A 17447-nucleotide genomic window follows, 5' to 3' on the forward strand; every position below is an offset into this window, starting at 1 on the left:
CCCACCACTGTATATATGTCTTGTAATGTCTTCGATCAACTCGCCTCTTTTTAGTTCTTTGAGAATATCTATTCCTTCAGACATCAGTACCACACTTTCCAAGCGTTTTTGAACCTCGTCCGACTTCTAAAATCGTAATCTTTGAAAAATGACCTCTTGACCGAGGCTGGAATCACAAGAACAATCCAGAAAACTGGTGGACTATTTTCAAAACATTCTTTTTCGTTGAGGATTTCCTTGTACAGACGAACAATACCAAGGATTGTCTTGTACAAATGAACAGTAGTAAGGATTGCCTGGTACAGATAAACAATACTAATCGCTTCATCTTTTTCCTTCACATTATCTTAGTCATCTAGATAGATAATCTTAGATCTTTGTGAGATGCTAATTTCTGCATACAAGATATCAATATTTACATAGTTCCTGTTATATCGTAACCTTTGAGTTGTAGGTTTTATATATGCCAACGCAACATCTATCTAACTATTTATTATTGATTCAAATATCGTAATTTGTGTAAAATCGCGGATATTTACTGATTAAAACGATTTATAATACCCTCTAACATTAGATCAATCACCTAAAAATATCGTAGAGGCAAATTACTCAATACCATTGGTCAATAAACATTGCGAAAATTAAAAAGACTATATATTTAAAGTTACACAATATCAGTACTTGTGTTGATGCATGGTTATGTACTCATACTGGCAGAGGCGCAGGATTTTCAAGAAGGGTTGTTCAGACAGTATTTATAGCCTGAGGTACCCCACATATGATATTAATCCAGTTTGACTGAACGCCATTCGTAACAACCCTCTTCTTTCTTCCATCCAGCCACTCTTCTGTCCAGTTAGCTAACTTATCTCCCACAGCTACAGAGATAATTTTTACAAGCCTTTTATGTGGCACCTTGTGAAAGGCGTTCTGAAAATACAGATACATCAAATCTACACCCTCACCTTCATCTACATAAGCAGTAACATTTTCAAAGAATGTCAAAATATTTTCTCTTAGTGAAACCATGTTGACTATCCAATAAAATTCTAAACTTTGTTAAATGACCTTGCTTAAAGTCTTTTATCAGATTTTCCAAAACTTTTCCCACAACTGATGTAACAGTAAAAAAACCTATAATTACCTCCCTCGAAAGAAGGAGTGACATTAACTAACTTCCAATCTTTTGGCACGTACCCACTATTCAAGGGCTTACGAAAAAATAGTAGCAAATGGCTTGCATATCCAATCCTTAACTTCCTTTAAAATAATGATATGACCTCCGCAACTATTGTGCCCCTTTCCTTCTTAGTTTGTATTTCAACAAGTGTGACTAAAGTGTATGGTGTATTGTAGTAACATCATTTCTCTGCAAGTTTAATGTAACATGAAGTGTATGGTGTATTGCAGTAACAGCATTTCTCTGCAAGTTTAATGTAACATGAAGTTTATGGTGTATTGCAGTAACAGCATTTCTCTGCAAGTTTAATGTAACATGAAGTGTATGGTGTATTGCAGTAATAGCATTTCTCTGCAAGTTTAATGTAACATGAAGTGTATGGTGTATTGCAGTAACAGCATTTCTCTGCAAGTTTAATGTAACATGAATGGTATGGTGTATTGCAGTGACAGCATTTCTCTGCAAGTTTAATGTAACATGAAGTGTATGGTGTATTGCAGTAATAGCATTTCTCTGCAAGTTTAAAGTAGCAGAAAGTGTATGGTGTATTGCAAGACCAAGAGTTTCCGGTAGTTTTTTTCAGCGTTAAAGTTTTCCTTGAACCAAGAAGCTCCTGTTGCTTGACAAATATGTTATGCTGTTTTGGACATCGTTTGATAAATACATAAAGATTTTGAAGTATTCCAATAAACTCTCATGGTAATAATTGCTAATGCTGATGGAAATGTGTCACTAAGTTTGGTTAATAATACTTTGTACTGATTATACTTTTCTGGCACCATCGTATAGCATTGACATCGAATATTATTTGCATCCAAACCATGTTCTTTAAGCTTATTGGTGATATAATAAAAAAAAGATATTGTGTTGTTGTTTCATCAACTACCACAAACGACAGCAACATCTCTTCCACATTTCCACTATATTACATAATAAGTGAAAGTTGTTCCTGATGTTCATCTGCCATAAAAGAAGTATATAACAGACTGGATAACATAACTGGATATTAATTACTGAATAGTTTCGACTGCTAATCTGCTTCTGTTGTCAGGGACGTCCTGAGAAGGATTATTTCTATGTTGGTAGTGGCCGAGATTTAATTATGTATCTTCTTGATGGAAGTCTGAGGTTTTCCCCTCAGAAACAGAAAGAAAGACAATACCATATCAATTGTACCAGCAGACAGTATAAAATCAACCATCTCCTCAAGAAACACTAAAACTAACTGTAAATCAAATTGCCACCCCACATATCTATAGTCTACCTAAAATTCACAGGCAAGGCTACCCTCTACATTTCATAGCTAACTGCATAAATTTACCATGTAACCCCTTAGCTAGATATCTGGTTAACATAGGATCTGGTGGTTAGGGCGCTCGACTCCCAATCTGCGGGTTACGAGTTTGAATCCCCGTCACCAAACATGCTCGCCCTTTCAGCCGTGGGGGCGTTATAATGTAACGATCAATCCCACTATTCGTCATTAAAAGCGTAACCCACGAGTTGGCGATGGGTGGTGATGACTAGCTGCCTTCCCTCTAGTCTTACACTGCTAAATTAGGAACGGTTAGCCCAGATAGCCTTCGAGTAGCTTTGCACGAAATTCAAACCAAAGTTAATATCATCATTAACAAGTAAAACATCCTCACATGTATATAACTCAGCCAACCTTGTACATATAAAAATAACCATCATAACCTCACACGAAACAATGATTATATTCAATAAATCCACCTTTTCACTAACGTATCAACTCGTGACGCACTACAGCTTGAAGGTGATAGAACTCTCGAGAATGTTGTTTTATCGGCAAAGCTTCACAGAGAGCTGTCTGCATTCTATACACCATGTGCAATCAAACCCCGGTCATTAACTTTTTAAGTCCCGTAAATCTCTTAAGGAACTAACTCGACTGATAATCTCCAGAATAATAGAATCACAACCTGCTGTATCATTACATCCTACTTACAATATGAAGATACGTACTACCAACAACAAGTGGATCTATCTACGAATACATCACTATCATCATTGCTCAATAACTTCGAAATTAACGCCCTCATTACAGCCGCTCTATGCTCTAAGGTATGTTTTTGATACACTCACACTACTGACAATGTTCAAGGATTCATGAACCACCTGAACAAACAAAGATCTTGCGATATAACTCACTATGGAAATAGAAGTAGATAACAGGTTCACGTTTCTTGTCGTGACAGTTATTAATACATATAACTCATGTACCATAGTAATTTACAGTAAATCCATAAGTATGGGTAAATACCGCGACTATAAATCAAACCACTCCAACAGTGTAAAGAAAGGCACCATAGACTGCCTAGTTTCCAGAATTAACAATATTTATAATACTGAAGAAGGAAGAAAAACAAATCATTGCAACCCTCCTTAACAACGTATACCAGAACAATTAATAAAGAAGATAAACAGGAAGAAAATTACAGACATACAGTTATATTCCCCTGCGTCAGCGGTCTTTCTGAAAAGTTACAGCGGATATGTAAATAAAGTCAAGTCTGTATAGAAACCATAATCATATAAAATTGTAGTTAGTAAGCATCAAACCATTCTGACCCAATAGAGAAAGAAAGTAGCATTTGCAACATCTCTACGTTGAATTTATAATATAACCTGTATGGCTTAATAAAAATGTAGTAATCTTCAAATTATCTACTTATTTTTTATGCCAATCACTACCGGTAGGGTCCACATACTGCTTCATATTATGTAATTTTATGTTTTTCCCTATTACAGAACAAGACCAGACCAAAAATTCTCTATGCAAATCCCTGCAATAATTAGTGGGATTAATTGCAATGTCGATGGTGTTTTTTAGTAAACATTTATTGAGTGACTCATCAGTTATTAGGGACTTTATAACCACCAAAGTCATGGGTGTACAAGCAGTTTGCTGCATTAATAACTTCAGAAAATATGTTTTAAAAAGACAATGGTGTTCATACTCCAACGGTAATTCTAGGGGTTGTTTTGTTTAATTGCGCTCAAAGCTATACGAGGGCTATCTGCGTTAGCTATTCCTAATTTTCAGGTAATAGACTAAAGAGAAGGCAGCTAGTCAACATCACCCACTGCCAACTCTTGAGCTACTTTTTTACCAACAAATAATTGGATTGACCAATACGTTATAATGCTCCCACGGCTGGAAGGGCGAACATGTTCGGTGACGGGATTCAAACCTACGACCCGCAGATTGCGAGTCGAGTGATCTAATCACCAGACCATGCCAGGCCTAATTCTAGGGTTAGTTGATAATGCGTTTTTTTGTGTGTATTTTTTAAAGTATTGGCTTGGAAAAGTGTAAGTGCTTTAGAAAATACTTTCTTAAAATATTAAGAACTGAGTAATAAATTGTATTTTGTTCTTATTTTCTTACACGTTATATGTCGATATATGTAATAGTATTAAAAAATTGACATATAGTTGTAACATACGAAGAAGTTAAAGCGTATTTTTCTTTACATTAGCATTACGTACAGCAAAGTTTCAAACGTACTAAATATGCAGAAGTATATCATAAAACATTATTGAGCCTTTAACAACACCTATCAAAACATAAGATGTGGTAAACAAAATGGAAAGTATAATTCAACAAAATATTTTATAAATGTCTAAATGTTTAAGTACAGTAAAGAACAATTGCTAATATTTATATATATATATATTTAATAGATTAGATTACGAAATGAAAATAATGCACGTTCATCGGAATGTATGCACCTGAAATTATAGACAAATAAAGTTGCTGAATAAAGGTAATTCATGGGACAAAAAAAAAGTACTTTAAATAATCTAGTCAGATTTTATATTTTATAAGAGTAAGGAGAGAGAAAATAGAAGTTTTAGATATTCTTGTAACAGTGATAAATACGATTATACATATAAAGTAAACTTAAAAGAAGATAGAATAACATTAAATGTGATTAAGTATGAGGTGTATCAAAATATAATTCTACAAAAAATGTTTGTGCATTTGTTTTAGAGCAAAGCCACATTGGGCTATCTGCTGTGTCTACCGCGGGGAATCGAATCCCGGATTTTACCGTTGTAAGTCCGTAGACATACCGCTATTCCATCGTGGGTCATTGAAAAAAATAATTGCTTTACAGAGCAGTATTTTTAGAACTCAGAAAAGTCAGATTTGAAGGAATTAGATTATTTAAACTCTGGAGAATGAATAAATCATTTGATGGTTTATTATAAACTTTTTCATTGTTGTTTTGCCTATGTTATTAATCCAATTTACTGTATAATAAATGTATTCATAAATCAAAAATTGGCTCACCAACTCGTGTAACCGTAGAACTTCTTGTTGGAGCCTAGTTAGGCAGGTAACCTGGGCTTGATATGCTTCTAAGCTTTTCTGTTTCCTGAAATAATGTTAAAAAGATTTATTACACTCCTTCTAATATATTTACTTTCATATCTACTTGTATCTGCGTAAATAATGTGCATTAAATTTAGAGAAATTTAGCACAGTTATTTGCCTAAACCATATATATATATATATATATATATGTTGTTTCAAAACCTGAAGCAATTGTTATAACTCTTCACGCTTGATTATATCAGTCCATTTTGTGAATGGTCGTCGTTGACGTGCCACAAACTGACATACAGTTTCTCCAGTGTCAGGTTTGACTTCTCTGAACTTCCAGCAAAAACCTTCCTCAGTAAGTTCATAGCATTTCAGCAAGACTACTTTTAATTTGTCATAGTCCATGGCATCTTCTGATGTCATGCCTGCATATACTTGTAGGCTATTTCCTGTGAGAAGGGGTCTGAGACATACTGCCCAGTTGCCTTTGTCCCAGTTCTGACTTTGGGCAAATCTTTCCTACCTCTCCAGGATAGCATTCATGTTATCTTTCTGTTCATTAAATTTGGGCAGCTTGGGTCGGCCATTGTCATTCTTGGGTCCTTCATTTTTCTGTTAAGTGAGCTTGTCAATCTTAGTTTTAGCTCTTATTCTCTCTACTTCCAGTCTCTCCTTCTCTTCTTTCTCAATTTGTACTCTTATTCTCTCTATTTCCAGGCTCTCCTTTATCTCCCTTTCTCTTCTTGTATTATCATTCTCTCTTCCTCTCTTCTCTGTTGACGCTCTTCTCTTTCTAGGTTATGTTGTTGTTGTTGAACAAACTCTCATGGATCGCTATCTTTGAGCTCAAGTCGCTCACCTCTCTTTACCCACTTATCAAAGTTTGTCGACATTGTTAAATAGCGTGGTTGTAATCTCTACAATATTTTCCCCACCACTACAGCAGTGCGTATATTGGCCCATTTCCGCTGTCATTCACGTCTTCTACCACCATTTACCATTGTATAATCCTGGCTGGTTTGCCATATGTCAAGTTTTTATGTATATGGATAGGTAGGCAGGATTCTTTACTGTGTACTGTTTGTTTATTGTGGAAATTTATCGCCAACAAGTCACAGACACCTAATGTAAAGAATCCTGCCCACCCATCCATATACATATAAACCTGACACACAATCTGTTTGTTTTTATTCAGTTTAAACACGATTTTGTCTATCTTGGCAAAGTGAATACTGCTTTCTCTTTCTATCCTAGCATACAGATTTTTATAAACAAACCTTCCAATTACAAGCATGTATTCAATAGTTTGTTTGTTTGTTGTTAAATACAAAGCTACACAATGAGCTATCTGTGCTGTGCCCACGACGGGTATCGAAACCCGATTTTTATCTGTATTCAATAAAGACTATTTTTGTTTACATACTTGTTTCGAGTCCTTCCTTCAGTTTCGATGTTCGATTTATTCTCTCCAACATATTTCTTTGTGAACTTTACGTTCACGGACCTAATACTTGTTGGTTCCAATTTTACATGAAAATACTACAGATTGTTGTTAGATATCGAACCAAATATCTAAATCAGTAACTTCGATTAATGAATCATTATTCTTAACGATTAAATATTTACTATGCACATTAAATTTCTCTTAAGACATCAGTGAATGGAGATTGTTTTAATATATGATTTGTCGAAGGAACAGATAAAAAAGTTGGTCTCTAACTCTTCTCCAGTTGATGAAGCTATTTGTAATATCCATAGGTAAAATATTACAAGATGTAAGAGAAATAACAACTACGGAAAAACGTACGTTCCGAACACGCTTTGAAAACTTCTCTAAGTTGTTCATAGCAATACTAGTCTGCTTGTAGTTGCTATTTGTCAACAATGAGAAATAAAACTTATTTTACAAATTTTTGTCCACCACACCCCGTTCCTATGGTGACTCTGCGGTAAACACAATAGTTTTTAACACAAAATTCGTTTAATCCCTGCACTGGGCACAGCACAGGTATTGTGTGGCTTTGTGTTCAACTTACAAACAAACAATAAAATGCCTTCCACAACGGAAATACGAAAAAATATTACTTTCAAAATTTTCCATCAATACACACATAATACTTAAATGTTAAAGTTATGGTAACGGTTGGGAGATAAAGCGAATTGTTACATATTTAAAACTGGAAAAAGTTTGAATAAATAAACTTTGGAATAAATTAATTTCGTCTTGATTCTTGACTTCGTTTCACGCCGCTTTTGAGAATTTTTATTTCTTCAATTATTTCGTGACGTAATGACCACACAGTGTCATTAACGACCATTTCATCAACACGGTGGTTTACAGGGAAATTTTAAGCGTTTAATAATGAGATTGTTCATCAAGTTTATGAGCTTAAACAAAATAAGAACAATGGATTTTACAATAGTGTTGTGTTATGTAATAAACTGACATCCTCACTCTGGCATGTTAAACCGTCTATATTATCGAACTTATGTAATCGATCATTTACAGCCACGTCGGTAGTGTGTAAGTAAGGGCATTTGGCGTTAATGTGGTGTATATATATATGTTTTCAAAACATACCACTTTTCAATTTCATCTTCCATGGCTGCCAGAGCTTCGGTAGTGTGTAAGTAAGGGCATTTGGCGTTAATGTGGTGTATATATATATGTTTTCAAAACATACCACTTTTCAATTTCATCTTCCATGGCTGCCAGAGCTTCGGGTCTGTCCCATTCTGTTGTCCCAGGGAGAGAAGGGTAGTGACCTGAGTGATAATATTAATATACTTATTAGACATTTTTTAAATTCCAAAATCGCGTTTATTTTACAAACGTTTTGCTAAGTTCCGATCTCACGAACGTAATAACATAAACATCCCCGCAATTACGAAAGACGTAATTTATAAATAACAATAATATATACTATCCAATCATGAAGTTAGTACTTACGTAACGATGCATGCGCGTGTATTTGATAAATAATAACCATTACCATTAGGGAGTTTTAATTGTTTTTTATCACAAAATAATTGTTACTTCAAAAGCATTGACGAGTGACTTTGGTTATACTGAATAACTAGTGGCATATAAAACTATTTTCACTGCAGAATTAACTTTCAAATAAAACAAACAACTGTAAAGACGCAAAAATTATATCTGTTTATCCAACTATTTATTTGTTTGACTTTTTGTTTGTTTGTTTGTCTATTCGTACGTCTACCATCTCTTTTATTTTTATATCATTAGTCTGTATTGGATTCTGAAACTTACCATCAAAAGGCGGGAGGTAAGTCATCAATGTACAATCATTCCAGGATTCATCCACTTCCCTAAAATAAAAATATAAAAACAACAGAAAGAACCATTAGTGAGTCGTACAGCCGTTTCTTTACCCAATAAAAACAATTACATAGCTGGAAAGAATGAACAATCTTCCCTGTTATATATTCGGTTGCCACAGAAACCACAAAAAAAGGAGTGTGTGTGTGTGTGTGTTTTGCGCAAAGCTACACGAGGGCTATCTGTGCTACCCGTCTCTAATGTAACTGTGAAAAAACTGGAGAGAAGGCAGCTACTCATCACCACCCACCGCCAACTCTTGGGCTACTCTTTTACCAACGAATAGTGGGATTGACCATCACATTATAACGCCCACACGGCTGAAAAGGAGAGCATGTTTGGTGGGACGGGGATTCGAACCCGCGAACCTCAGATTGCGAGTCAAGCGCCCTAACCACCTGGCTATGCCGGGCCCCACAAAAAGGAAAACGCGTTTTTAACTGTGTTTGTAATTAAGGCGTTCTGTTAGGTGAACTGACAAAAGGTTATTAGGAATATGACTGACTCATTAGTGGTGTCTGTTATGTGTGAAAATTGATTGTCAATAGAACGTAAAAATATTACCTGAACTTGCTGTTGAGTATGATATCATCAGTGAAACCATTCTTAATGAAGAATTGCACTGTCGAGTTGTTAGCCCTAACTACCAAAGCATCATAAGGACCAACCACCGAAGGACTTTTTAGTTTCTGAAATGAAGTCAAAACTATCTTCAGAAATTAGTGGGTAGAAATAAAATAGTTGAAAAATTTTAATCGCATACGTTTTAATAACTGGAAAACTTGCTGATTTACCCTCGACAGCAGGTAAAGGACGTTGAAACTTACCAATAGTTCCATGTAATAGGACAGCTGAGGAGAAGCTGTTTTGCTAAAACGCAACCTCGTCTTCTTGAATCAATTTTTTGTTGTTGTTGTTATTGTTGTTTATTTTATGGAACTAAAGAGGGCTCTACAACATTTGTGGCTGCTTAAGTCAATTTAATTTTTATGTACATTACTACATTTGTGTTGATCTTCTGATTTATCCAATTATAGATATAAACAAGTTTATATAGGAAAGCTATACAGGGGCCTTACAAATAAAATGTACGCGAACCCTTGTTATCAACGGCAAAACACATTGAATATGTCTAAAGTTTATGTATATATAAGGATTGGCCTGTACGTCGAATAAAGATTTTGTTAGAGATGGAAACTCCCTTTTTTCTCTTTTTGTCTGTTTCTTCTTTTGAGACACCAGGGGACCTTCGAGAAAAGATCCAAGATACTTCCATGGAATGTTGGTAGTAAGCATGATACAGATTGCTTATTTCTCAAGAATAACAGCCTCTAAAATGACGTCATTATGGAATACAACCTTGTAGAACCTCAAGAGTAAAAATTGGCAAATGCTGAAAAGCCATCAGGTGTAATTATGACGGCTGTACTTTGAGTAGTTATTGGTTAAGCAAAAACTTGTATGTTAATTTCCAAATACAAAGAAAAGCTTATCTTGCATGGTCACATTTCACAAAGTTAATACAATTTCCACATTTTATCTAACAAAACATTGCTGAAATTCATTGAATTCCTCAACATAAATCAAGGAACTATTATTATATAAAATCACATTTGAGTGTTTAAAATGTTAAAATACAAAATAAAAACTTCGAACGTACCTCGAGAAGAAAGTTACCTAAACCACATTTTCTGAATTTCTTCCGAACTGACAACAAAATCAAAGACACCACTTTTGACCCTGGTATTCTGAAAAAAAATCTCACATAGTAATTAAAACTATACTTTCCCAAGTTCGACAAAAGCGAAATAGCTACGACAATATGACAAAAATAGATAATTAAAAATTGTTAATTTAAAAAAGAGTGGATAGGGATCGTCAAAAAAAATTACAGAAACAAGTTGAATCAAAATGCAAAGATTATATTTTCCGGCCTACTATTAGGGATTCTAAAATATGTATAAAACAAGGCTGGAAATAGTGTTTACATTATTTTCTCAAACTACAAATCTCCAACAAAACAATCTTATCAGAACAGAATAATGTTTCTTTTACGTTAATACAACACAGAGTAATGCAATGTAAATAGACGCAGTTACATGCTAACTCTGTTAGATCTACATGATACATATGCATGTTCTTCAACAGCCTGCTGTGAGCAAGTGTTTGCTAGAATAAAGCGACACAAATAATGCATGCAAAAATAAACAACAGTGACACACGTGGCGTAAGTCGCCAATTATCAACATTTACAACCGCCATCTTAACACCAACTATTTAAAAATAGCAATAGCTATATGAAATAGTGCTGCATGGAGTAGTAATAAATGCTAACTACGCATTCACGATTTCAGCTATGTATAACAAACAGTAGAAAAAATTACCACCGTCATCTCAGTAGGAAAATCTACTATGGTAATCGTCTACTGTTACAAACTTGCTGAAATATAGTCGCAGAAATCCACGTAGAGACAGCAAACCATGGCGACTCGGGTAACGATATGGAAGAGCAAAATCAGGAACCTTTCACGGGGTAGTTTCCAATTAATGCGCTAGAAAATGCACACGTTGTACTTTCCAACTAACGCGCACGCAAAGAAAACAGTGGGTTTTTAAGGCGAAAAGTGAATTTCGCAGCACGACAAAATAAAGGAGGTCGAATTAAGTTTTAAACTACTCTCTCAGTTTTTTGCATATAGAGTAAGATACAACTCCCACTAAGTGTGTATAAAATTTTACCAGTAGAAAGGCAGCCTTTTTAAATAAAAGAAATACGTCTAAAACATCACTTTAAATAAAACTTCGTGTTTTTTAAAGTAATCATTTACTGAGCCAAGTGGCTTTGTGCCTGAGGTTACGTGTAAACACACGTTTAACACGCGTCAAGTACAAAAGCAGCTGCCCAGAATAACATCGCATCTATTATGTATTTATAACCACGTAAATCAACTTTTAAATAGGTCATGGATATTCGCAGCGCTTCATATAGTATATCTTTCTAGGTTTTTGTGCAAAATATTCAGTCGATTTTGCTGTAGGCTTGTGAAACAACAATAATAATATGAACAAACTAGCAAATTTTGATTTTGTCTACAATCGTGAAATCATTTATTTTGCTTATTGTCAATGTTTGGGTGGTCTTATGTATTGAAAAAGAAGGTTTTGGGTGTTGTTTCAAATATAAGTCTGCTTTTAAGGTTGTCCCCCCCCCCCGAATGTTCTATTAGAGTTTTGAACAAATTCCTATGCAATCCCCATTATGAACCAATATCATGGTTCATGATTATCAACCCGAAGAGACCAGTTCGATGGCTGCCAAACAAAGCTGTGCAAATCTATAAAAGGATGTCTCCTAGCAACGGAGTTGTGTGGAAACCATAATCACACTCAGCCATAACAAGAACTGAGTTAAATTTAATTTTCTAAGTGAATAACAGTAGTGAGAAGTTGTCAGTATGTACTAAAGCATTAGTTATCCTAAAAATACCAAAATTATTTATCATACTGCATTACCCTTCTTTCTAATTAAAAGTTTTAAACATGTGTATACGACTTGTACTAATCCACCCAAATTCAATATAGTATTATGTTTGTTACCATGTATGATGATACAGCATAGTATAAACACTGACTTAGTACAAGTTGCAAAACGAAACGTGCGATCACATTTCAACTTTACATCTTCTGATGAAAATTTGTTTGTTTTTGAATTTCGCGCAAAGCTACAAGAGGGCTATCTGCGCTAGCGTCCCTAATTTAGCAGTGTAAGACTAGATGGAAGGCAGCTAGTCATCACCACCCACTGCCAATTCTTGGGCTACTCTTTTACCAACGAATAGTGGGATTGATCGTCACTTTATAACGGCTGAAAGGACGAGCATGTTTGGTGTGACGGGGATTCGAACCCGCGACCCGGGCCTAATACATTTGACTAAAGAGCATAATTTCCGCCGAATTGCGGTCTGGAATCAGTTTTGAAAAAAAAATCATAAAATTCCTATTACCTCCCATTGCAACCCTGTTCCTTTTTATTTAGCATTTAAGTTCTATTTGAAAATAACCTATAATTTTTCTGAAAAGTTGCTGCAGCCATGACTCTATTTTCCATCCCAACTTGAGTGATATCTATAGATCCGGCTCGTCTTCCACGTTTTCTAAGTGCTGCAGCTTTCAAAAACACTTGAAGTCCACGTGAGAAATCGTCGAGATCCTCCTCTTCTTCTATTTCACTAGAAGTGGAACAACCAGTATATGATAAGTCAAAGCTTCCAAGGATGTAAGATGACCACAATACTTCAAATTTAGCAACTACAAGTGATAACCAAAATAGAATAGAACAAGCGATTTCATCCACACGGGTATTCCGAGATTCCTCTGTATGAAGAAAAACTATATTTACGAATACTTTTCTGTCTGTTTTTTCTTTGCTCAAACTTATTATTGTAAATTTTTTATTAAATTTATTTATTTATTAAGTGTAATAGATAACTTACGTCAATTTTTACACGTTTTCCCCTGTTTAACACCACAAAAACAAAATGGTGAGGTAGTTTAAAACTAATGGGCTGTAAACTATAGAACTGTTTATCTCGTCTGTTCATAGGCTCGTAATTAGTGGAATTATTTTTACATTTGAGTTTCTAAGTTTTGTTTAGAATCATTTATCAAGTTTAATGTAATTATAGTTTTTTAGTGCTTTTCCTTGTCATTTTCCTTTGCGGTTTCAAGTCGGAGTGCTTAGTTTATTTTTTCCTGCTTTAGTCTTGATCAATTCCATTAAATAAAAGATAAACAAAGTAATGAAAAATAGTAACTTTAATGATTTTACTGAGATGGTGGAGAGTTCTTAGGTTTTAAACTGCATCTAACTAACATCTTACACTAAGTAAATGAAGGTAATATTGTAAATTTTGTAGCAAGTGAAATATATTGCTTTACATTTAGAGACAGTGTTAACTTTATGGCAAAAAAATTCAACTGCTTTTTTTTTTGTTGAAAGAGAAATTCATTATCATGTTCGAGTGGAACACAGTTTCGTCGAATAATTGTAATTTAGGCAAAAAAAAAATATTTTTATCTCTGAACATTTCAACCTTCTTCTATGTTTCTACCATGCTACTGAGCATTCTAGATCATTTTTCTAAAGATTCTGACCCTCGCTCGTTGTTTAACTTAAGGAACAGTGAGATATTACAAGAACAATACAAAAACATATTAACTAACAAGTGAGGGGGTCAGATCTACCAAAGATTTGTGATTATTAATTCGCTTTATATAAATATATCAACTATGTATGATAACCAGCACTTGCCAGGGAAAATCTTCTTAACATATGACAAATGAAATATACTAGAGCTATATGATAAATCACGATAAATAATACCGAAGATATTCAAACATGATAGGCCTAACTTTCTAAAGATCAATGATAACGCCCCCCCCCCAGTATCACAGCGTTATGTCTGCGGACTTATACTGCTAGAAACCGGGTTTCGATACCCGTGGTGGGCAGAGCACAGATGGCCCTTTGTGTAGCTTTGTGCTTAATAATAAACAACAACAACAACAATCAATGATAACCAACACGTATTAAGATTACGCCTACCAAAGGCTTGACAGATCAAATGTATCAAAGACAAATTGTAATGAAAATTCGATAGATCAAATATATACCGAAATGTGATAAACTTATCAAAGTTGCATGGCAAATACGTGATAAGTTAGTTATATATATATTATAAGCCTTGATAATTATCGCCGAGCCGAGATCGTTATACAAGATCCGATAGCCTTTTTGAATGTTTTAATGAATGAAAGTCGATTAGTTAAAAAATAAATTATTTTGCCAATTTTTAAGCATTATTCCTGACAATAATTTTTAAGTTAATTAATTTTGATTATTTTTGTCTTACCTATTAGAATCTGTTCCGTCTTCTGAGTCACTAAAGACATCGAAAAAGGGACTTTCGCATGGAGTGTTCAAACCTGAATTTGGAAGTTTCACACTTTCACATGTAGATGGTGTGCTGATCTGACTAAGCCGAAAGTCTCCTTGTAGTTTCTTATCGTATGCACGGCCGCCAGGGAATTCGTTACTGATAGGAAAGGAGTCAGTAATTACTAGCTGGTTTTACATTATAAATGTGATTCAAACCTTTTTTTTTTTCTCATATTCTTATAAAACACATTTTATTTCTTCACTGTTAGTTTTGCAGTCATTTACTGCCAGTTTTATTTCTTGATTTCCTAAAACACGCATGCTGTTGAATTTGAATAATAATTTCAATGGCGTGAACTCTAATAAGAGCACACTTTTCATTTTTACGTAAATGTAATGTTTAACCTTTAATTTATACACACGCATTTACAAATTAAATAGCGTATGCACATATAGTATTAAAAAATTAGTTGTGAATCGTATATACATTAGTGTTTCGAAAGTTACGAGTTTTGAGTATTTTTTGCCACGGCTGAGCGACTTATAGAACGGCTCTGAGTTGTTCTTGTTGTTTTTCCAAGTACAAACTTTTAGCTCACAGCTACATCATTTCTTGACCGATTTGAGATCTAATTACAGTTGGACTCAGGAGGTCAAATCCTTTCGATTGATGTATTGACCACGCCCAAAGTCTCACAGATTAATTTATTCTAATCCTGCCTAAAATAATTTCAATTTGAGGGTAGGCTGGTAGAGATCCTGATGAATAATAAAATCGAATCGGCTATACGCACGTCCCATACTTGGTGTTACTGGCGTACAAAAATATAACTAATAAAAAACGGAAACAAAGGTTTCATAGATTGATTTACTCTAATCCTGCGTAAAAAAAAAAATATCAATGCCGCGGCTATTGACTATTCCCTCTTATTTACTTTAGTTCTTTTAAACAAAAACCAAAAAGAGATAATCGTTTTTATATTCATTCATTTCAGCATTTATCATAACGAGAGCGCTTTCGTTTCCGACGGCGGCCAGAGAGCGAAATAAAAACAGTTCTTAAAAACCTGTTGTTGATTGTTGTTGTGAGAATTTTTTCAATCCTATGACAATCACGTTAACTACTCGTAATCAACCGAAAAAATAAATGAGTGAAATTAAGACTTACTGATTCAGATGTATACAACAAGATTAATTGATTGTTTGTTTTAAAAACAATAACAAAAAGGAACTAAAACTCATTGTAAAACTATTTCGTCAGAAAAACAACTATCTCCTTGAACATTTGTATTCTTTTTTATGATAAATTGTCTACTGTTTAATTCAACAAAATGACAATTTATTTTAGACAGTTTAGTAAACACAGTATTTTGTGTACTTGAAAATATAGTTACGAGGAAAACACTTAATTGGTACGTTTTCCGAAAACAGCAGTCATGTTTTTAATTCTACGAACAACTTTACTGATGTTTCATTTTTTATCATAATCAATAACCCTTTATTGCTTTTGACAGGTGGCGTTGTGCTATATTAAAGTTTAGCTTTTCCATTAAGCAACAGTGTTGTATTTCATGTCGATATTTTAGGAAACTTAATTTGATTATCTAGACAAAAACCATTTATTGTCCTGAGCGAATCGTCCACTGGGCCACGTCTCAACCGATGTCGAGAACAAACCGTAAATCCAATTACGTATAGTTATCTGCCAATTCCTCTCAGGCAGTGTACGCGACAGGTTTTGTAAGACGTAAAAAAAAAATGGTGGTTGCATTACATGAGGCTTCACATAATAAATAGAAAAGAAACTGCATTGTCTATTGTAGGTTTCAGATGCTCTATTAGGTAAAGTGAAGGTCTTTTACAAGTAACCATCACAACCGATATTGTCTCTTCATAAAAATCTAAAGAAGAGAAAAGACCTTCAAGTTAAATTAATCTTTAGTCCAGTCACTCGAATACACAGTCTCTAAGAATGTAATTTATACGCGAAGTTTAAATTTTGTTATTGTAACGTAACGTCATTTTCAGGCGAAGTTGCCTAATGAAGACTGTTACTTTAGATTAAACAACAATAAAGGCATTACTATACATTTTCATGCTTTGATAAAAATGGAATTTTAATAAGTTTTTATTGATCTTGAATTTTATAATATTTGTCTACGGTTTCACCCAACACGGAAATTTTAACACTCCTCATTATTAAACTAAATAATATATAGGTCAGATTAATTAATATGATAAGGAATTATATTAAAAACATTTTGTTAGCTTTCTAGGGAAACTAACTACTGTTGTATGGTAAATACGAAGTTAGAGTAAGTTTTAAAATAGCAGCATTAATGTTATGAGAAGCTAATTAATCGAATAAAATAGATATATTTTCTTAAAGTCTTTTAAGTTACAATAGCTTTCACTGTTTTTGAAATGAGATTTCACAATTTTGAAAATAAAAATAGAACTTTGAATTAAAAAGAATTTTAAATCTAACTGTTTAAAAAATGTCAATTACGATATTAAAAGCAAATACCTGACACATATAATAGTGTTACGTCTCCGTTCGTTAGTTAATTTTCCGTAAATTTCGTTCCGACGAAACTTTAGCGACACAAGTCCTTTCTTAAATAAAACTGGTTTA

The 17447-nt window shown here is 34.0% G+C and overlaps 1 protein-coding gene across 3 annotated transcripts in view; it reads right to left on the reverse strand.

The window, feature by feature from the left end:
• Positions 1-17447, reverse strand: part of LOC106466848 — a 59938-nt gene that overhangs the window by 4361 nt on the left and 38130 nt on the right. For 2 of the 3 annotated variants that reach the window (XM_022394913.1, XM_022394912.1), the window contains exons 5-11: positions 14787-14969; positions 12936-13103; positions 10535-10622; positions 9439-9563; positions 8806-8864; positions 8219-8300; positions 5502-5586 (exon numbers count right to left, since the gene is read on the reverse strand). In XM_022394913.1, the coding sequence (XP_022250621.1) occupies positions 5502-5586; positions 8219-8300; positions 8806-8864; positions 9439-9563; positions 10535-10622; positions 12936-13103; positions 14787-14969 (790 nt within the window). The remainder of the gene's footprint in view (positions 1-5501; positions 5587-8218; positions 8301-8805; positions 8865-9438; positions 9564-10534; positions 10623-12935; positions 13104-14786; positions 14970-17447) is intronic. The other variant, XM_022394914.1, reaches the window with a different exon arrangement.

This window comes from Limulus polyphemus, unplaced genomic scaffold (assembly GCF_000517525.1).
Source record: "Limulus polyphemus unplaced genomic scaffold, Limulus_polyphemus-2.1.2 Scaffold2396, whole genome shotgun sequence".
In the NCBI taxonomy this organism is placed as follows: Eukaryota; Metazoa; Arthropoda; class Merostomata; order Xiphosura; family Limulidae; genus Limulus; species Limulus polyphemus.